Here is a 23,789-nt window from a genome sequence, read left to right as displayed (position 1 = left end):
AAAGTGAAAACACAGGGGTTTTATTTCCCCATTAATATCTTCCAGGAGGGCCAAACCTCAGAGTTCACAGCTCTGTTATTTCTCAAAGAGACATTAGGTAGACATGGGCTTCATCTAAATGGAATTGCCAATGTTCTAGATCTTTGCAATTAAATCGTTGCTATATTTACTTTGTTTTAAATTACTGGGACAAACATTAGCACTTTTGAATTACTGACTCACTGTCAATACCAGTGGCACTTTCCATTGTATGACCCAATATAACAGGCAGGATTAGACCATGCCTCTTCTGATTTTCCTCTAAACAAAATTACCTTGTTTTCAGGTACATAATGAAACTCACATGAAGGTAGAACAGGGTTTGGTATATGGCTGCTGTTAATGATGACATGCAGGTTTTCCTAGTTGGTGAAGTATAACTACATACTTTTAATAGTCCTATAATTAATAGGAAGGTATATATTTTAAAACTGCAAACTCCATGAATGAATGAAATGGATGCCATCTTATTTTCAGGACCCTTTAGTATTATGACAATAAACTACAGCTGGTTAAGTCTTTGCTACGGCATATCCCCATGTGATGGCAGTTTACTTATAAATGCCTGAAATACCTTTTCCATGCAGTATTCATGAAATAGTGTTTGAAGGGAATACAGTGACACATAAGAAAACACACATTGGAAGACATAGTGAACCAAACTGGTGGTAAAAACATGACCTTCCTCCATAAGGTCAAATAGTTTTATTTTGATTAAACACTACAATACAGTATATATCCATTAAAAAAGAAAACTCTATAATGTATATAAATTATTCCTTCAATTCATCAATTCTTCTTTGCTTTTCCATTACAGCTTTGGTACAATGTGATTTAGTATATAATTTTTAAATACTTTTAGCATCACAAACTCAACACAAAGTACAAAACTAATCCAAATTAGGGATATTATAATCTACACAGTGGTATTCAGTGGTAGGAGAAAATCTTACCTTGATGAATTCATGTCACTAGCTAAGCTATAAAGGCATACCTAGCAGACATGACAGAAATATGCACCATTAACCAGCTAACGTGTATATTAGTCTTTGTTTATTTTTTACAGAATACCAGCAGCAATCATTTGAGTGTTGAGTGAATACTTAAGTCCTCAGCCAGTTTTCCCACCTCGTTCCTCTTCCATCAAAGGCCATGAGAAATATCTGAAGAAATGTACCACAGCCAGAGCTCTCAGAATTTGACCTGCCAACCAGCATTGCTCATACTTGCACAGTTTGTTCTGCAGCTAGCTGACATCACTGGGACAGTGCTGGAGGGGCAGTGTGGGCCAATCAGCCTAAGGTTGTTCTGAGGGGTGGGCGGTGTGACATTACAGTAAACAGGCATTCCAGTGGCTGGGAGTGACCCTTGACCTGCCTGGTTAGGTAGCATGATTGGCTGTTGGTATGACTGCTGGGGCAGTCCTTGAGAACCCTGGGTCATTGGCACCTGTAAAAAGACACAAGCAAGAACCCTGTATGAAGAGACTATTTTGGTCTGTACAATAAACAACATGGTGTCATGAAAAATATTCAAACTTTTGAGTTAGACCTAACAGGTCATCAATTCCAGCTCTGCCATTTATTGGCTGTTGCACATTAGGAAAGTCACTTAACCTCTCTAATTCCCTAGTCCATTGCGATAATGACATACATGCTTCAAAGTACCACTGAAAGGATTGAAGGGATGGTGTACAGTGCCTGGCACACTGCCTGGAATGCAGTAGATGCTGAGAAGGTGTTAGTTCTGAGTTTCCTTCCCTTCTCTCTCAATGACCTCTAGAAACTATAGTCTAGATCTTCCACTTTGGGTTTCTCTCAGTTTGAAAAGCCATGTTCCCTTTCTGATTTATGCAAAGTGGCCTGGAGTCCTCCACAGTGAAAAGGGCTTTTGTCCTGGGCACCTACTATACTCTCAACCTGCAACTTTAGAGAACACTTATTGTGGAGGTGGAGGTAGAAGTTGATGCAATGTGAATCCGAATAGTAGGGTAGGGGCCCTAGAATAGGTCCTTCAGGGTCAGAAGCACCTGGTACAGTTAAATTTAATTATTATACCATTTCACTAACTCTTTATTTCTACTTCTGGGGTATTTTAGAATATACATCACAAAAGGATACATAACACTTTTAAAATACTTAACTTGGGTTTAGTCCAGAGAATGTAGTTGTTAGGCTCCAGAAACGCCCTTTAAATGAATCTGAGATGCCATATTAAAATCTCTTATAACTTAAAGTTATGGAAAAATGAAGTTTATTTGGGTGTGTACAAAAATGAATGGGAATTTGTCATGAGGACTTTCTACCAATAAGCAAAATGCAATAAAATTTCCAAAGGTCTTTATGAATAAAACTGTAGACTAATGTATTTTCTTCCATGAATATGAAGTTATATGGAAATAAACTTAGGAGAGCATTCAAAAGCCACAGTAGTGACAGAAGCATGTATTTTGCATTTTCTACTTTTCTATTATAATCTTGATTCAAAGTAAATTATCAACAGTTATGGACCAAGCACGCATTACCCAGCCAGCCACCCAAACCAGGGACAGACCCACAGCTTCCACTTTGGCAAATTCTACTTTATAACCCACAATTTTCCAAGCTGCTTATGAGCACCTGATAAGAAGACATTGTTGGGTAGGAAACCATCACGCTTTGCACCGGAGTTCCTTGTTGGTTATTCATCACATTCTGACTCTGAGGTGGCTGCTGCACTCCTATTAGGCCTTGGAATCCCTGTTGACCAGACAAGACTGGCTGGTAACCTGTGAAGAAAAGAGATCTTTTGAACTGGTTGTGCAGAAAGAACACAGTGATGTTTCATGGGGTAAAAGTACTGGTTCAAAAGGCAGCCTTCAGACATCTCAATCTCCACATTCAGAATGTGTTATCAGATGTTTATTCCCTAAGAATGCATTTTCTCTTTTTTTTACTTCTAAGAGTGAACAAGATTATGGCTTTAAAAATTCACTGACATTTCTTTTGTTATGCAGAATGGTCTGTTGAATACATGTGACAATGATAAATTCTTCATGGCACAAAAACAGAAGACTCTATTGATACCAATTGACTACTATAAATTACACCTTTCATATTTGGCTTTTTCTTTGGTTTTGAGGATATTTGGAGAATTCACAGATTATCAAGTTATTTTAAAATTAAATTGACTCATTCCCTTACTATCCTCTTTTCCTGGACAATTTCATTTCACACATAGAGACCACCAAACAGCCCATTAACTTTGGATAAATTCTATTTTTTTATGTCCTAGTGAACCAAATGACTTGCTACCCTGAGGAATTCATGATAACACTGCCTTAGACAAAAAGGCAACAGCAAGTGGGACGCATGTGATGCTTTTCTTCTATTTCACCACTAGCTTCTGAGAGAATTTTTTGGTAAAATACTCCAATATGTGACCAAGTATTAATACATATAATAGATAATAAAGAATACAATATTCAAAAATTTATCTGTTCATGTCTTTCTGGGTGGGTCAGTTTGTTAGCCTTCATTTGTCTTTTTTTATTTTTTAGGTAGGCCAGAATTGATTTATTCTAGTTATTTAAATCCTCACTTCAATGAGTGGTTTAAAATGCATCCTTATAAAGGAAGCCTGTGGATTGTTCTTGTAAATGTTGGGAAGAAAGTTATGATTTAGGTGAAAATGACACAGTGGTAGAGAAATGAAAGACATTCATTTTATGCTGTATAATAAGCTCCTTCCAGAGCTCATATTATTAACCATGTAGAGCACCTGAGAGTAAGTGGAACTGCTATCTTAATACAATTCTCTGAGAGAAAAGAATCTTTAAAATCCTAGATTTTCTTAACTTTCACAATCGGATTTTAAAAATTGAAACCAAAAGTTAAAAACTAGCTAATCAACATGCATCATTCATAAATAATCTATATATTGATTGCCTCTGAGAGTCTTTATATTAAAGAAGGACCACAGTATATCATAGTCTTTATAGAAGAAAATACTTAACTATCCTTGGATATACAAAATGTATCTTCATTCATTTCAGAAATATTATGAAAATTTGGCTTGCAAATAGTCACTGAATTAGGAGATTGGGTCAGTTCATCAAATGAGATAGAAGCAAGGTGTCCTCAGTTTGGAGAATTGGAGAGCAAGCTTGGGAAAAGGCCAATTTGAGAGGTCTGCCCTATGCCTACAATTGGCAAGTGGAACCAGTGTGTAATCTAAAAAGCTACCCTTTGACCTTCCTTATGTGTCCCATTGTTTTACATTCTTATTACTCACCCTAAATTATCTTCATAGTGGTTTCAATTTACTGAATTATTTTAAATTATTGTAAAGACACCACATATTCCGAATATAATTAAGGGTAATAACCACATTTCCTTGAGCTACATTCTGTCCACAGTAGACAGTCAGAACCTTCCTTTAATACACTTGGCAGGTCTATTTAAGAATAACAAGATCAGCTCAGAGTTCTGCATACCTACAGTGTTTGAAGTTTATACAGTAAGGAAAAACCATCAGACCTGGGAACAAGAAATGTGATTAATCCCATATTACCATTTTCACTACTTCTACTTCTCTGTTCTCATTTGCAGAGAGACTTGAGAGAAAATTATTTTCACATTAATTGCAGAAAATTGTTTCCAATTGTTTTTCATTGTCTAGGTCTCCCACTGTGATTCATACATCCAATTGCCCTGAAAAATTCTGTGGCTATTTTACCATTTTATTATGACATTATTCCAAACCACATCAAGCTCTTTGTAGCATGAATTATTATATACATAAGAAAATAACTTGGGATGATCATAGAAAACTTATAACCAACAGACTTCCTTCTGATTTAGTTCTATAGCAAAGAGCAGGCAATGTACACTCATTCTCAAGTCCATATAATTGTGAATATAATAAGGCCTTACTTCTGGCTGAAGATTGAAAGCACAAGTTGAAAATGAGAGGAGTGCTATTTAGTATTTTGGATTATATTTGTTTATACACTGAAAGGCCAATTGGCATCAATGGATCTTCACAGAATATATAGTTACAATGTAAACAAACAACAACAAAAAAGATGGAGAGGAAAGGAGGGAAGGAAAAGAGGGAAGTGGGGGAAAGAGAAGCGGGTTGCTTAGTGTCTGAAGATTATTTACGTATTTCCTTATTGAATCCTTCCATCCTTTCACAGAAGCATTTGTTTGAAAATAAATTAGGTGGCCTATAAGAGATTCACTTAACACATCATCTTCTAAACCAAAATTGGGTGAAGGGAAAATAATAGAGCTGTTAAGACATTCAGAAAGCAGAATGTCTTGGTTGGAAGAAGAAGCAATCCTTAATATTAAATAATATTTAAGAAGAGAAAAAGAGTGGGCAGGTTGGGTGGCCCCATCCTAGTAAAGGTGCAGAGCCTGTGAGAGCAGAATTCATCTTTGCTGCCAGCCCAGATGCAGCTGCCCTGCCACAGCATCTCCTTCTCCAGGCCTCCTCTGCCTAATGATTTGTGAACTTTAATATTCAGTTATGCATAGCAACGGGCTACGAGCTTTACACTGGGGTTCCCATGGTAAACACACTTAAGGCAAATACAGATTTATGTGGGGAGTGAATACTCTACCATTTCAAAATGAAAACTTTAGTGTAAGGAGAGCCCAATTTATATTCATGAATCCCATTCATTTTTCAATTCTCTCTCCAGGCAAGAAATTTACACCTGCAATGGTTTAATTGGGGCTACTCATTTCTTTAAATTATGTCACAGAAGGTAGAGAGCAGAATGGTCTTTAAGACAGGCAGCTGTCTGGATGTGAATCTGAGTTCTGGTCCAGAAATAGACAAATAGAAATAAAATAGCAGTGACCTATGAATGAACCGACAGTGCCTGCCTGGGACACAACACACCCGAAGGCATAGATGGCAGCACTGGTGAGAACTGCTTATCTTGTCTATTCAAATGAGAAATGTGTTCCAGTTTGTCAATTCTTAGCTGTGAAATTATCACTTTTTCATATTTATTGAGGATTAGCAAGATATAATGCATCTTGCAAAACTGAAGCAGCAACAGTATCTGCCCTGTAGGCTTGCTACAGAGATGATAAAGACATTAGCTATTTTTATTATTTCTTTTTCAGTCAAGATCGATTCAATTTTCAGGTCACATGTGTCATTTATTTTCTGGAGGTAAAAAGGTTAGGAATGGACAAATGCCTCCTAGCAAATAAAAGAACGCACTTGGCAAAGATCGAGGAGTTTATAAGATTTAAAATGTCTGCATTGTATCAATCTGAAAATGGAATAGGTTTTCTACTAAAATACAACAGTTGCATACTATTTGTAGTTTGAGGGCATTTGGTTAATATTCAGTCAAGAAAACATTTATCTTCATGTAGCACGATTATGAACAATTAGAATGTAAATTGATTAGGGATTGTAGATTGGCATGGTTGTGACTGATATTATTTTAACTCTTATTTGAGTAGTTAGTTACAGTTTCAATATTTTGGAAATGAATGAAATGACAGACAAAATAGTAATCTCTATTTCTGCATTTCTATTATGCCTGCTGTTAATTATGGAGGTTGAAACAGGGAAGGGAGTATAGTGAAGACAGCAAATTTCTATACCAAGCACATTTCTTCAGAAGCTGGCCAATTCTCACAGCCTCTCCCAGTCCACCCAAGCAGTGTGATATACATGTGTCTATTAAGGGAAGTAATCTTAATATGGTAGAATGTCTTTTCAAATGATTAGAGTTAGCAAGCTGCTTCATATAAAAATTACTTCTCTTGAAGACAAGATACGAATATTTCTCCAAATTTCAAAGGAACCAGCAAGAGCCTTGATTCTGAATCAAACTCTGCTCTTTGTACACGATGTGAGGTAGAATTACAGCAGCTTAGCTTAATAGTATAGCTGGTGAAGAATATGAAGAAAAAAATTGCTTATCCAGAAAAGCCCTGTCTTTAGCTGCAGTTTTACAATTTTTGCATTTTGCCACTTTACAGTATCTGCCTGGTTCTGTTTTCTTGGCTCCCTGTCAATTCTTCTGTACTTTATCTTCTTTGAGGATTTTCCATTATAAACTAGCTATATTTGTTGATCACTTACTCTAAGCCAAACAGTGAATTAAGCTCTTGTTATGACAATCTTAGGAGGCAGTCAATATTACTAAACTCCATTTGCAGAAGAGAAAACTGTGACTTAGGAGGATATAGTAACTTGTCAAGGTCACAGAGCTATTACGAGGAATTGTAGCTAAAATTTAAATTGTGGTTTTCTGACTTTGGCATCCTTGCTTTTCTGTGCTCAATTGTAGTACCATTTATTTATACATTCTTCTAGTTCTCATAGCCCTCACATCATCCCTTTTATGTGGCAAGTATTCAATGACTGCTTATTACATTAATTGTTTTCTCAATATTTAAAACAATTAAGTAAAAAAGATAAGAATTATGCTCCACAGTTTGTTGAACAAGACTTTATTAATATCAAATAAAGAAAAACAAGAGAAATTAAATGTAAAACATGACTGCCTATCAGAATCAACTCATATCACTCAATAACAGTTTGAAGACTTGTTACTTAGAGAGCGAAACACCAGGAAGACAGTTGAGGGGTGAGGTATGGGTGAGGCTATTCAAACAGACTCTTGTCCCTTCATTTACTTCATTTCTAATCAGTGATACTATAGCTTTTAATTACTAGGACCATTTCAAATAATGGCTTTCCTCACAATCTTTGAAGAGACTATATTTATTCTGGTTTGTTTTCTCGAAATAATCTTAAAATCTTGAAATATGCAAATAGCTTAATTCTGCTTAAATATAAGATCAATTCAATGATTTGACTGTTCCAGGCTACTGGCTGCCTCTGGGAAAGTAACTTGGCCTTTAGAAACAAGAATAGCATTTATATTATTTGAAAGATAAAATTAGGTTATAAAAAAAGAAGATACACAGGGACTCTGCCAAACAACCTGGGACATCAGATGAAGGCCTGGAGAAATAAAGACCCCTCAGGCCACTTCTAATTTTGGAATTCATAGACTACTGTCAGTCTGCTTTCTAATTCTGTGAACACTATGGATTTTTTTCCTGTCTCACTTCATTACTGGGGCACATCACCTTTAAGACAGAAATATTTTCTAGCTTCATCTATTGATAGCACTGTGGTGTTCACGGTAGGCTTAGGTGGAGAAAAGAGACACACAGCTTGATATTTTAGTATCGCTATGGTTTCGTGAAAGAGGAGTCACTGCCTTATGCCTCAGAGAGGTGAATTTTGGGGTCATGGATGTTCCTGCCTCCAACTTCTCCCTCACGTAAAGCAGAAGACAGCCTCCACAGTTTCACTCACAATGAAGCCTATCAGAACCAGGGGTCCTCGGGCACAAGGAAGGCATCGATTTTACTGGCCTTTATAGCCTCTATCTTACTCTAATTCAACTCCCAGGAGATAAATCCAGGGAATGACAATGTAAACCAAGTGGTTTGACAAACCACTTGGTTTGTCAAAGTTTGTTAACTTTGATAAACAAGGTGTGACTCTTTCTTTTGCCTATATGCCAACCTCCCAATTTATGTAATCTAAAACCCTAAGTAGAACTTTTTTTTTTTTTTTTTTTTTGAGATGAAATCTCACTCTGTCGTCAGGCTGGAGTGCAGTGGTGCAATCTCAGTTCACTGCAACCCCTGCCTCCTGGGTTCAGATGATTCTCCTCCTCCTGCCTCAGCCTCCTAAGTAGCTGGGAAAACAGGCATGCACCACCACACCCAGCTAATTTTTGTATTTTTAGTAGAGATGGAGTTTCACCATGTTGGCCAGGATGGTCTCGATCTCTTGACCTCATGATCTGCCTGCCTTGGCCTCCCAAAGTGCTGGGATTACAGGCGTGAACCACCACGCCTGGCCAAGTAAAACCTTTAAAACAAGAAAGCAGTATAGACTAGACTGGAAGACATTATTTTTAAACATGTTTACAAATGAAGATACGGTTAAAATATATACTCGAAATCATAATTAGGTACTGTTCTGTTCTTATATATGAAGTAAAATAGCATAACGTGGAAAGAGGATGTACCAGAAATTGCTTTTTTCCCTTTAACTTTCTTTTTTGCTGTTGAAGTTCATTACGACTTCTTTCATCTTTGACGTAAATGTCTTTTTTTAACTTATTTATTGGCAGTTGCTGTATCCATCCTCTTTCTTTTCCTCACCATTTATTACTCGCTGGTTTTAATTCCTTAGGAACTTGGTACAGGATGACCTGCAGGGAGTGTGCATGGGCATGGGGGTAATATAGTAGTCATCCTAGTAATGGCCTGTCTATCCAAATGAATTTGAGGGGAGCTGTGACAGGCCCTAAGTGGAACCATGCTTCCTGAAGCAGTAGTTTTTCTTCGTACTTCCTCTTTTGCTCATTAGCTTTCATACTACACAGAATGTAATTCTTAAAAGCCTCTTTACTGTCCCCTGAGAACATTCATGCATGGGTCATTTTCTAATGGCAGTACACATCAGATGAACCATCCTATTACTGCAGGCTCAGGGGCCTCTTCACTGCAATTATACTATCCTGATCCATGTTATCGCAAATACAAAGCTGGTTTTCTTTCTTTCTTTCTTTTTTTAAATCAGGGCAAACATGAGACACATTGTTAAATGACTAGAGGAATGGATCATGCACGGAATTTCAATGAATGCCTCCAAGGGAAGCCAGCATTGAATTCCATTTTAAATGGAAGAGGCTGTCATATTATTAAAGTAATTCTCTGAACTTTCCTGGCCCATAGTGCTATGCTGACATCCAGAGAGCTTCAACAACCCAGAGGGAGAAAGACCGCATGAAAGACTCACAAACGTTTTACTTTCTTAATGAGGTTGCATGGCTTAGAAGAAAATGTGGCATTCTTGCACCTCTACCCGTCGTGTTAATTATGGATATACTTAAAACCAGGCTGGGAGGCAGCAAACTACTGCTGAGGCAACTTTAAGAAGCTTTTTCCCCAGACCAAGCTTGGGGCAAAGTCAAAATGGAGGTGGCTCTAATAACTGTCCCCATGATAATATTCCTCCTGGTGGATATTTTCATTGATGAAGTGCTGTTGGCCAGCTGACTACAGCAAGATAATTATGAAGTCAAAAGTCATGGGGTCAGCATTATTGTGATCAAATTACTGTCACTGTTGCATGGCTACAGGACGTAACCTAGCCTTGGCCAATTATCTTGAAATAAGTACTATGGCCACAGATTCAGTCTGTAGAAATCCACCTGTCACTGCAACTGAAAAAAAAAAGAAATTATTTCATAAGCAACTGATGATAAATTAAAAGTGCCCTCTTTATATAATAAAGCATTATACATTATTATTCCCAAGGAGTCAACGATAACTAACTTCTTCGATTCCAGACTGGCAGGACTCTTGCTCAAAGATTGTTCTAGTGGTAGGTTTAACAATAATATTGTTCTGGTGGTACCATCTACTGGGAGGCAACAGTGGTTTTCTAGGGCAAAGACAACGAAGACAGGAACTAAGGCAAGGTGGTATAGGAATGGAAAGAAGAGGCACAGAGAGTTATTTAGGATATGAACTTTCAGAACATGAGTCTATGATTTCTGGTGCTATCACATGGTTGATGGACATAGCATGAATTAACTGACTGCACTGTAATCATGAATATCAGTAGTCTGCTGGAAAACTGTCTCTCTGAAAAACAAAAGCACTGATTTGTGGTGTTTGCTGATTTCCCTAGTGTAAATATTCCCACCATGCCTACTTTCAAGCCTCAAAGGGCTTAACAACTAGCTGGCAAGATTCCTGGTTTTTAAACAGTTGGCTCTTGTGAGCCAGCATGAGACAGCTCTGGCATGCTAATGACCTAATATTCAATGTCAAGCAATCATATTTTCAGTTCATGTACATTTTTGTCGCTTTGATTCTTTTTTCCACAATGTTATTGACTATTTCTTCTTGCCACTTGGTATAAAAATGACCATAAAAGCCATTTACAGAGCTTACACAAATGGTGGAGACAGGCCATAAACAGAATCTTGCAGTACACTTGGATAGGCACCTGTCTCCAACTCTAGAATCACTGAAGAAAGAGTACTTACTTCTGTTGTGTGTAGGGATATGAGAAGCATGCAGTGGAAAGCTTCCAGGAGGTCATATTGAACCTAGCATTAGATGAGCAGATATTTGCTAATGGGGTAGGGCAATGTGGAAATAATCAGAATAAAAGAGGCATAAACATAAGGATCAGCATGTGCAAAGGGCAAAGATACAAAAAAATGCATTCGAGAATTGTAAATATACAGGCACAGCAATAGGTTAGAAACAGGCAGAGGAAGTAGAGGATAGAAATGGAGCTAGGCTCAAATCCTAGAGTCTTGAAAAGCGTGCTATAAAACTGGAATTTAATGCTGAAAGACTTAAGGTGCAATATAAGGTTTATAAGCAGAGCAATGAAATGATCAACAGCCATTTCATAAAACTTCTCCATGAGACAATGTGGGGTTGTATAACTGGAAGTAGAAAGTCTACTGGAAAGCAAAAGCAATAATCCAGGGCAGAGATGATGAAGACATGAAGTTAAGAAAAGGGTGGCAGCAACAGAGAAAAGAGACATATCAGAGAGAGAGATAGATGTAGGATGTGAACTGTCAGAAACTGGCATCTATGAGCGGCAAGGAGGGGGTGAAAGAAATTAAAAAAAAAACACAAGAATAAATTCCAGGTTCTAGTTTGGGTAAGGAAGTAGAATGCAGTGCCTTAGCTATAAATACAGAAAGAACAAGTATATAGAGATGATCGGTAAACACATGAACAAAAAGTCTGGGGTTTGGGGCTCAGACAAACAGCCTGTCTTAAAGGCATAAATTTGGAAGTTATCAGGACATAGTTGCTCTAAAGACAATATATTTATGAGTGGGTACCAATTGAGAAGACTATCAAAATGGAGTTGTAAGGCACAATCATATTCAAATACTGGGCTGAGAAAATAAAACCTGGATGGGGAATGAGGAGTAGTAGGAAAATGAGAAGAACCAGAAGAGAATGGTATCAAGTAAGAAGAAGTAGGGGAGTGTTTCAAGAAAGAAAAATGTGACAATGACCACAGTTGCAGAACTGCCAAGGAAGAAAAGACAGCAGACCCTAGGTTAAAAAAACAAACAAACCGGTGACCTCAATAAAAGCAAGGCTAGTGATGGGTACATCAGCCAGACAGGAAGAAAAAGAATTCCTTTGAGAAGCTTGAGAAGCCTGGCAGTGAAGCACCATGCTGGGCAGAGAAAGGAGCAGAGAGCCAGAGGGAGGCATAGGGTTGATGGGATTTTATAGTTTTGTTTTTCTTGCTGTTTTAACATGGTATAAATGTAAGAATTAGTATATTTTAAAAGGAGAGATTAAAATAATGAAAAACCTGGGAAAGAGTAAGAAAATCTATAAACCTTTCATAATTCATAGCACATTCAACATCAACGGTTGCATACAACCAAGAAGGCTGGGATTTGGGTGACAGAGAGTTGAACTTTCCCTCTGAATCATCTAGTAGCTCTCCATGTCACCTACTACTACTATATACTTTATTTGATCCAGCAGCAAAGTGTCCTGGGGTTTTTCCTCTTGAGGACACAAGACAGCTCAGAGAGCTTATTAGGAGTTACAACCAAATGCTGTCACATCATTCTGGGAAGACAACAGAAGCTACCCAAGATAACTTCTGAGAAGAACCTGAAGGAAATATGTGCCTATCTATTTGATGAACATGATTAGTGTTGTTTGATCCACATGGAATTGCAATAACCCAGGGAAGACTTGGTTAAAGATCAAGGAGAAGTCCATGGTCCCACAAACTCTCCACTGCAAATTAAATTAATTGACAGGATCAGTTGATAGGAATAACATGCTCTATATTATTTACTAAAATGGACAATCAACTGAAATTTCCATGAAGAAACTGAAACAGGCTTCAGTAAGATATTTTCTGCCATACCATGGATACATATTTGAGCATATGTACGTACAAAATGCTAAGTGCTAATGTTTTCAGGATCAAGTTTCCTCTGATTTTTCCTTAAGGTTCAGTTAGCTACAATCAGTTAGATTTAAATTTCAGAATGCCATAAAAAATACAAGGTCCACTTGTTTACATTTCATTACAGCTCAACAGCAATTGATTAGTTCTAGGTTATCTAATGTATAGCTCATTGAAAACAACAACAACACAACTAAGTTTGATATAAATTTATGTGTTTTACCTGTAACCAATGTTTTCCAAGGAGAATTTGGGACTAAACATTTTTAAAGTTTTCATTATAGTTAAAGTTGGGGAACATGACCTCTAATTCTCCATTATTTTGTAATTTCATCAATATTACAGCAATGATTTACCCAAAGTAAAGATAGTGGGCACCAGATGATGTCACAACCCCAAGCAATAGCCAAGAGATACTTTCTGTTCATGTACATAATCAACTAGATCATGATTTTCCTTGGTAACAGCAAGAAGAAATATCTTTAATCTCACCTTTTGAGGAACTGTTATTTAAAAGGGTTGTATTGTCTGGCTTGAGACAACAATAAGAAGTCTGCAGACTTGTCCACACAAATACAAATGTGCTTATCTTTGCAGCTGGCTGGAACTGGAGGCTATGGTCAACACTTAAATCAGATTTTATAATAATTAAAGTGAAAATAAAACTAAAGGACAAATGCTTGTCCTGAAGACTCTTTCAATCATCCCTCTGGGGCAGGCTGTTTCCATCTTGACTAGAAGTTTCATTCTTTTAATGGCTTGCTCCAGGGTAAGAAGAGAAATGATTCAAATCATTCACTCCTTAACTTTTCCCTTCAACTCAAGGCATTCAAAGGCAATACTTGCATTTCATCATGATTAAAAGTGCTTTATAAGCACCCAAATGGAGCCATGAGTATTTTTAAGTGGTCATAAACCTCTTTTCTCGAAGTTCCCTTGAGGCTGCAGAGGAGCTCCCTCACAAGGGACAACCAGCTATCTAAATTCTCAGGCAGAGGGATCCCTGTCTTCAGAGTAATGACATAGCAGGACCACGTGGTCTAAGAAAGCCAGGAACAGTCCTCACATTTTATCCTCAGCAGGACACCAGGCTACTCACTGAGGGGTGCTATAGTAGGCCCATTCACACCCAGCCAGGTCTGCAGGCTGCCATCTCAGAGCTTTGGATTCTCACTGCTTGCCACTCAACCCAGCCTCACCATCTCACCTCTGTCTCTGATTGCCTGCTTCCCCATCCAGCTGAAATACATTGTTCCTGGGTCAATGATTCTCAACTTTAGCCTGCCTCCAGATAACCTCTGGGGCCCTATTAAAATACGAATTGCTAAGCCTTAATGCCCAGACGCTTAGATTCTGATTGAGCAGGTTTGGGTTGCGGCTCAAACATATGCATTTCTGACAGGTTCCCAGGTGATGCTGATGCTTCTTGTCTGGGTACCACACTTCGAGAATCTCTGTTGGGCCTTGGCTTTCAAACACATTGCCTTGAATTCCTATTGTTTAGCCCACTCATTATTTTTTTTCCCTCACAGAGTAAGTAGCGGGATCTGGCAAATTACACTGCGGGGGAGGCCATCTCTACTCTCTTAGTTCATTGTTCTTATCTGTAAAATGGGCACAATATTTTCATCAAAAGGTGTCGGGATAGGCTAATATCTCTCTTGTAGGACATACACCAGTGGTTGAACCTCTGGCAATAACCAATATATGCAACTGCCCATTCCTCATTCTTTGCACACCCCACTTTTATGACTTTGAATTGCATTTTATTACTTATTTAGCTCCTGCTTCTTAGGTAGATTGCAATCCTCTAGGAAAAGAAGCATATCTTAAACATGTTTGCTTAGCCCTGTATTTCACATGCAGTGCCTCAAGAACATTCATTGATGATGCTGATAAAGAAACTGTCCTATTCCAGCCACTCCATAAGTATCTTGCAATGGCACATAGGTAGAAAAAAAGCTAGCAAATAAAAACTTGAAGAAAATGAATGAAGAGGCAATGTATACAGAACACAGAGTCCAAAGCCTTGCCAGTGCAGAGGGGGAATGATTTATCATTATCACAATAGTGTAAAAAAAATCTGGACAGACAGTAACTACTTTCTCTTATCCCCTTTGCCTCTGGGCAAGAGGATGTGAAAGAGGTTCCTTCTAACAGCACAGTTTTTAAATTCTACTTCTTGATGTTGGCATGGGGCAATGACAGGTCCAGAAAGGGAAAGGAGGAGGGAATATGGAAAGAGACTAAAAAGAGGAGTGAGAAAAGGGAGGGAAAAAGGCATCTGAAACAGATTATGTTTGGCATTCTCAAACTTGGCAAGGCATTTGGAAAACAAGATGAGATTCTTGTGGCCTGATGTTTTTTAGGATGTAAATGTGAGTTTGCTCCTTTATGAATATGCCTTAACATTTTACCTAAAAGAAAAGCAAACAAGAGACTGGATCTCACCTACTCCTCCTTGAGGTGGTATTACTTGCTTTTCTAACCACCACCTGCCCCCCACTTTTTTTTTTGACCCTCACTAAGCCTACATTCATTTATCTTGAGTATGTACAATAGATGTGGTGATATCCCGGCACAAGAAACTCTGGGTGCTGCAGCTGAGGTTTAGAGGAGTAAGACAGCTTCTTGTTCAGGATCACACACAGAATTTCTCATAAATCAGGGACAAAATCCCAGTTTTTGGTAACTAACTTCCCCAACATACATGCCACGGTGCTTCCTCCAAATGTGGCAGACTAGACTGCAAGAAATATTTTTGCTTCCTGAATGCTCACACTGAGGAATTGTGCTCTGTTTTGTTGGTAATAGTCCACAAGTACTTCATAATTGGGAGAAAAAGCCATTTTCTTCCCCCAGTTGTGCCAGTTCTGCTGCTATTGTGTCATTACTAGGAACCCGGAGAATACATCTTTTATATGTGAATTGGACTTACCTAATTTGCCCCCAGTATCTACCAACAAACTTTTCTAAGATAACACAGAGTAAGCCATTAGGGAGAAAGAAAATATAAGTTTTGGAGGTTCAAGAAATGTATGAGTTGTAAAAAATGGAATCAAACCATCTCTTTTAAAACTATCAGCTCATTTCTATCATTCTATCCCAAAGTTTAGAAATACATATTAGTAGTTAATTACCAATAGACAAAATTTCAAGGAGGCCATATAGTGGATTACACTTACACTAACTCAAACAGGAAAGCAAGCAGTCTCCTTTCTTTATTCAAACTAATAGTAACAATTCCTGGTGCACCTTATTGTACTCACAGGGCTCAGTGCTTTGTGAAGTGGGTATCATTATTATTCTCACTTTATAGAAGATAAAAGTGAAGCTCGAGGAATTGTGTAGATCGTTTAAGACCATACAGTTTAGTAGTGCCAGAATTAGGACACAGGTATTTTAGTGACTTTTCCCCCGTCTCCTCAGAGTCCTGTCAAGCAATGGAATTCCACTGAAATGATTCAATTGAAGAGGTTTTAACAAAGGGAGTAGGTAAGTTGAGGGATCAACAAGTGAGGAAGACACCAGAGCGTAATAACAGTAGGGAACTGTTTTCTCCCCTTGTCTGTAGGTCTTAGGGGAGAAACCAGTGTTAGGAGCAGTTAGCAAGAGCTGAGAGGAGGGGCTGCCTGCCAGAACCAGCTGCATCCCAAGGTGAAAAGGGAACGGTGAGGACTGCTTGCTGGCTCTCCCTCTGCCTGCTCTCTCTCCCTCTGCCCTTTGATCTCTTGCAGCTGATGCCTTCCATTAGCAAAACCCAGGTGGAAACCAGGGGGCAAAGGAACCTGACAGATGCAGCTTATGGGGTCAGGAGAGATGGATAGAGAATGGCTATGTGTTGGGAGGAAACACAGAGAATAACCAGCACTCCCCTTCCCTTCAAAGATTACAGAAATATGTTTCCATGTCAGGAACCATTTCCCAAACTACTGAGGCAATCTATTTAACTGAAGATGTTTTAAAAGAGATGAACAACGCTTTTAGTGGAATACTGTCTCTTGGTTTTAGAGACTTTTTTCCCCTCAGAAATTACCCTTTTTAACACCTGGTAATATGTCAGATGATGCACTTAGCATGACTGCTTCAGCAATTAAAGTAAATGTTAACTCTCAAATTTATATGTCATTAGATATTAGGGTAGAGTGTTTGACTCATAGTCCTAATGCTTGCCTTTCCATTTGGATGAAATGGCAAGGTTTGTAGGGAATTGATAATAACTTAGGAAGTATTATTAAGCAATGTTACTGTTTAAATATCTTGTAGAGCAAAAAAAAAAGTTAAATTATGATTCATCTCAAGCAGTACTACTCATTTTGTTGAATTTGACATTTTCCTTCTCTGGCTGCAGAACCAGATGGCTGAGATCAAATAGATAACAATGGGTGAAGACTATTTCAGGGAAATGAAAAAGAAAAAAGGAGGATCTAGTTTATTTCTACAATGACCTTAACTGGTCCTTGCAATTCTGACATCATATTTGGTTTAGAAATGCTATACTGGAAGCTAGTCTCAAGTTTAGTACATTTAGCCATAATTTGTTCAAATATTTAAAGCAATCATCTTCAAGGTGAATAGTATGAGGTGATATTTAAATGAGACTAAATAGTTTTCTGGTTTAAATCTAAGGAATTTTTGCTTTCTAATGGGAAACTCACAAGCTCCATGCTAGTTCTTCCAACCACTGACTCTGTAAGACTCTGGGAAGTTGCCTGATATCTTTGAGCTTCACTTTTCTTGCTTATTAACTGGGAGCAAGTTAATTCCCACTTTCCCAGGGCTTTTGTGAAGGTCAGGTAGCTATCAGGTAACATGACTTGCTCAGCACATGGCATTTACTGTGTAGTAGTTACCATTAGTTTCCACTAAATGGTGCTCAGTAAATAGGGGTATTTTCATTCTCTCCAGAATTATTCCATAGATGTAGAACAAACTGGGTGTTGGTAGTATCAAGATGGATCTGCCAAAAACAAAGGCACACACACACTATTCCTGGAACTGCTCCTTCTACGGCTTCCACACTCTAAATTTCCACAAGAGCCGAGGTACAGCCATTATGTGCTAGTCACATGGAAGAGAACATGGGTCAGGCAATGAATGCTCTTTTCTGCCTTTGGATTATAGAGAAATTTTAATCCCTAGTAGCAAAAGTGGCAGAAGCAGCTCTGAAAATGATGGTAGGCAAAACTCTCCATACAGCAGGGAGTGGAAGGTCAAGCTGGTCCTAACTGGGAAGCAGATATCCAGGCAGGAACCACCTAGAAAGGCACTTGGGCCCAGACTCCCATCCCTGGGAGAGCAGTGATTTCTCGGCTGTAATTTTAGGACAGCCAGTCTGCTGTATTCCTTAGTTAGAAGCTCTACTCCACATGTGTCACCAAGTATTCGGAGAAAATTGAGGTCTCCTTCTTGTCCTCATATAAGGAATAAACTCAGTTCCACTGTGTCTTTTGTCTCCTAATCAAAGCTATGCTTACACTTCCTACAACAGGCTACATTTTCTCCCCATCAAAGGAGAGCTGTCTTTCACCCAAAGCCATCCTAGGGCAAAAGGGTGCTGAGTGCACTCTGGATTCAAGCAGGTACCTTTCCAACTTTTTCTGGTGACTTATTAAGTGGAGCTCCGTGTCATTGCATCAAAGATAAGACACAAAATGTTGCCCACCCTTCCTCTGCTTTCCCTGGCCAGCTGCTCTCATGAAGGGCTTGTCTTCTAACTTGTTAGACTATTACAGGGCTTCTCAGTACCTAACACATCTGAGTCCCTTGCAGAGGTATAGAGAATCTTCCACTTTCCCAGTGTTTCTAATGTAACCATTTTGTAATTTTTTTGTGCACTAAAAGATTGAGCAAGTGATTTTTTTAAAGAAAGCATAATATTTCAATTAACATATTATTGATAATATTCTAATATTCTTTAAAATGCAATGTTTAATAACATTCTCAACACACATGGAACAATTTTACTTTTCCCCATTTAATAAATGATAAATGGTGTTTTATTTATTTTCTATTTATGTAAAAATATGATTTATAAACAGACATATTTTGAAATGTTGGGCTTTAGGGACTGAAGAAATAGTAAAATGGACATTAAATTAAAGACATGTTAAAGTACCAAAATAGACAAAATATCCAAACAATGTTTGAAAATATTACACTTTATGCATTTAAAAAGTCAACTGGCTGGTTTTGATCTTTGTGTTTTGTTTCTAATTGATCAATAAGACAAAAGCATTTATGCTGCTCACTGCAAGCACTTATCCACAGAAAAACATATTACAGATTATAGATAGCCTTTATTCTTTCAAAAAAAAGGAAATGAGATATAAATGTCACTATTTTCTGTCTCTATATTTTGGAATTTATTTGCTTATTTATTTTTAATCAGTAGCTTATATTTAATATATATTGTAAAATATATTGCATAAAATGAAGATTAAAATCCAATCCAACTTTCTGACTCCTAACTTTGTTTTAATAAAACACAAATTTTCCAGTTTTATATGGGATGACCAGATATGTCTGTTAATGGCTATAGCTCTAGTTTATTTATTAATAGCCCTCTTTTTCCCTGTCAAATGTGGATGGGCTCAGATGGTAAATTGTACAGTAACTACATATATATACACACACATATGTATATACACTCACATTCACACACATATGTACATTTACACACATATGCACATACACTGTGTTTTCATGTGTATGCATATGTATATACAATTTTATAAACACAGTGAAAGTTTTGTTGAAATGAACTTAGAGAAATGGGATTCATTCTGCGCTCCTGATAAATTGCATTTGTTTCTCATTTTCTTTGTCTTTAACCAATTGTTCACTATGCATGTAAGTTAATCAGTGTAAGACAAGGGATTAAAACTATTTAAAACAGCTTGGCATCTAATTAGGTTCAAAACAGTGCCTACAGAAATGAATGATTAAGTTGTGGCATGCTCCCTCATCGAATTTCTACTACCAGTCACTCAGAGAGCATTTCCAAAATTCTTTCTTTGGGGAGTGGGGTGGGATAGAATGGTTATATTAATTTGTATTAATCTTATTTAAATTGACATATTTTACTTACTATCTTTAACAGCAGAAACTCCCAGAAACCTTCAGTCCTCAGTTTAGGAACTGCTGCTTAGTTTTCTCACTCATCTTTGAAATGGGAAGAACAGGGCACTACTAAGACAAATTATTGATCAAGGGCACTGACATTTAATATTTATAAAGAAATATGGATCGCATCAAAGATTTGATAAAAGTATTGAGGCCCTTTTCTAGTTAACTCTACCTAGCCACATACAAAATTTATTTTGCATAAAATTTCTCTGAAACTTTCTCCAGAGAAAATTTCTCTAGAACCACTTTTCTACTTAATTGTACATAGGCACATATAAAAGCAATTTGAATAAAATTTCTCTGGTTTCTTCTGGAAGCCCAGAAACCCAGTCACAAGAATCCAGAATTGAAAGTCCTTAATTCAGCAGGAGAGATGAGTAACTCATTCTTTATCATCCAAATATAACACAATTCAAACAGAGTCTGCTTCTCAATACACTCCTCCAGAAGGATTCTAAGTATTTAAAAGGGGGTAGAAGAGGGAGAGAGAGCTTGAAGAATTCACAAGGAATGCATATCCATTGATAAAGAGCAATTCAATGTCACTTAGACAAGTTCAGGCATCTAAGACTGATCCAAGAGGGACAACCCACAGCTTGGAGAGGTCTTTGTAAATTTAATGTAGAAGCAAAGTTTTCCTGATATGACGTCCCAAAGTATAAATTTTGTCTCACATAGTAATATTTTCAGCCATATTTTAAAAACATTTTTTATCATATGGGAAATTTTCTTATAAGGGTCTTGCTATGTTGCCCAGGCTGGCATCAAACTTCTAGGCTCAAGCAATCCTCCTGCCTCAGCCTCCCGAGTAGCTGGGACTATAGGCGCAGAGCACTGCACCTGATAGGAAATCATTTTTAAACTGTTATCAAGTCAGTAAGCACATTTTTGGAAATGATCTCTATCTTACCATAGCTACATTTGTAAGGAACACTTAACTGAGCAGTGAAGCTTTAGTACCTCACCATCAATATGACTTACAGCAAAAGCGGGACACAGACACTGCCTTACAAATGTGTCTGATTAAAATGTGTCCCCAGTACCTCCTGATAGAATCATCAGCTTAGTTGATATTGCCTTGTTAATGATGCCAGAGAACGCAAAGCTACAAGTGCCCATATTTAAAACAGATGTAGTCTAAGATGTAGCACAATAATTAGTTTTATTATTAACTAACTAAAAAAACACATATGGCTGTTACTTTTGAGGATAAAATTTTAATTAAAAAAAGTTGGCATTTCAGCAGGTGAGGGCCCTTGGAAAGCTTACATGATGAAATTTCATGAACTATAACTCCTTAGTGGCCTGGCATTATTAACAAGATCATGATGAAGGACATAGTTGAGTAGCTTAAAAATAAATGATTACAACCACTTTACCTAGGTGTGAGAGAGCTGTTATTTGATACCTACTATCCATGACTAGACATCTAATGATGTCTCAGGGGATGCAAACATTCTAACACTGGTAAAAACCATTTTGAGGGAGGAAGTAAATATAATTATTGTTTGATTTTGTAGGCATAAATTGTCAAGTCATGAGAGGCAATTTATTATGGTAAAGACCTGGTCTTTAAGACAGACTCCTTGTATATCCTAGGGCAGTTACTTCCCGTGCCAAATTTCTACTTCCATCATCTGTAAAATAGGGAAGGTGACACAATTAATGATATCAATCTCATATGGTCAGGGAGAGGATTAAGCCATGTAATACCCTTAAGCAAACTGTCTGGTATATAGAAAGCACTCAAGTTGCCCATAATTATAATTTAAAAAACGATTTGAAGTTGAAATTCACTTCCTGCTAAGAGTACGCCACTCCCAGGGTTCACCAAAAATGCATTATATTGTAACAATATGTTTTATCCTTAAGATGATATACTTCCCAATCATTTTCAAGACCCTGCTTGAGTCCTATGAATGATAAGAAATTCAATGCTTATGCTCAAGATATGGCCAAAACAGCAGCTTTTCAAGCACAAAATCCTTTTTATCTCACTTTAATAAAAAGTAAAATGGCTATGAAGAATAGCCAGCTGTAGGCAAAAATAATTGCAACCTAATAATGCCAGGCTGTGTTATAGGAGTGCAATTCTGGAAGAGCAGCTGATCCAGACTCTGGCACACACCCTGAGCTCGGAGGCTGACATCAATGCATCAACCCAGGCAAGACTGTGCAGCTGTTTTCAGGCATCCAAAGCTCTTTCATTTATTTGCAACTAATAAATCTGTGATTGCCACACAGATGACTGCCCAAAATAAAGTGGAATAAAAAGAGAGGAGGACTATATCTTGTAGAGTAAGTTCACTGGACTAGAAGAAAAACATGTTGGGATTGAAAAAGGCATAATGGAAATGTGGTAGAGAATGTGAGATTTTGAGGTCCACCCAGGAGGATGCTGACTCATCTCTGAGCGCAGAAAACATACCTGACTGCTAAAACAAGGAGTGCTGGAGTGCTGGACTAATCACCAACCAATTGTTCAGCAAACTGAATATCAGCTCACAACATTTTACTGAGTAGTAAGGCTCTGAGTAGGTTACTTAACTTTTTTTGGCCTTAGTTTCCTCATCATTAATCTGACTGTAAAGCTAGGGGCCTGGGCTAAATTGGATCTGTTTAAGATTTCTTTTGAGTCTAACATTCTAAAATTCAAACAGAACTGTTTTATTGGGACAATTTGGTAAATATTATTATGACACAATTTTTTTAAGCTCTGGAAGATGTTTCCCATTTAAATATTCTTTCTTTTCATTTCATTTCCAAGAATAACTGATACTGATACTTCATACTTCAGCAGATGCCCACAAATGCTTCAAATTAAACTTGTCAAATTCATCAGTTTTACATTTCTGACTGGGTGCAATAACCAGCTGCAGCCAAATTTAGTATTTTAATGGCTTCAAATAACAGCTACATTTGCTAGTTACAAAGATAATATTAAGCCTGAACCAAATCTGATATTAAGTTGTTAAAAAAAATAAATCTTGCCTGATGTGAATTAGATTTCCTTAAGGTCTGTTAAAGTCAGTCTACATTAACATGATTAAGAATAAACAAACAAAAAAGAAAAACAAAATAAAACTCTTGATCTGAACATAATATGGTCCAAAGGCCTTTGAAAATGCTTTAATTTATATGATTATGCCATGATTTTCAGTCACTTTTCCTTTCCTTCTTGACTATAATTCCATTAAGAGACTACTTCTATATTATTTATCTTTGTCTCATTGTTCACACTTTGCTTACCCTGCACATTCTATGCAGTGTGATGCCTGCACACAATAGGCGCCTAATAAATGTATTGTATTATTGTTGAATAAATGTTGATAGATAAAATATCATTACCTCCTGTCCAGGCACGGTGGCTCATGCCTGTAATCCCAGCACTTTGGGAGGCCACGGCAGGCAGATTACCTGAGGTCAGGAATTGAAGACCAGGATGGCCAACATGGTGAAACCCCGTCATTACTAAAAATACAAAAATTAGCCAGGCATGATGATGGGCGCCTGTAGTCCCAGCTACTCAGGAGGCTGAGGCAGGAGAATCGCTTGAACCCAGGAGGTGGAGGTTGCAGTGAGCTGAGATCATG

The 23,789-nt window shown here is 37.6% G+C and overlaps 1 protein-coding gene across 42 annotated transcripts in view; it reads right to left on the bottom strand.

The window, feature by feature from the left end:
- Positions 1-708: 708 nt before the first annotated feature.
- Positions 709-23,789, bottom strand: part of ARPP21 (cAMP regulated phosphoprotein 21) — a 155,716-nt gene continuing 132,635 nt past the window's right edge. For all 42 annotated transcript variants that reach the window (XM_009445126.4, XM_054680499.1, XM_054680525.1 and 39 more), the window contains 2 exons: positions 2,658-2,806; positions 709-1,488 (listed from right to left, as the gene is read on the bottom strand). In XM_009445126.4, coding sequence (XP_009443401.2) covers positions 1,231-1,488; positions 2,658-2,806 — 407 coding nt within the window. In that variant the 3' untranslated portion in view covers positions 709-1,230. The remainder of the gene's footprint in view (positions 1,489-2,657; positions 2,807-23,789) is intronic.

Source organism: Pan troglodytes, chromosome 2, assembly GCF_028858775.2.
Source record: "Pan troglodytes isolate AG18354 chromosome 2, NHGRI_mPanTro3-v2.0_pri, whole genome shotgun sequence".
Classification (NCBI taxonomy): domain Eukaryota; kingdom Metazoa; phylum Chordata; class Mammalia; order Primates; family Hominidae; genus Pan; species Pan troglodytes.
Note: the sequence above shows the minus strand (reverse complement) of the source record. Positions and strands in the feature narration are given on the sequence as shown.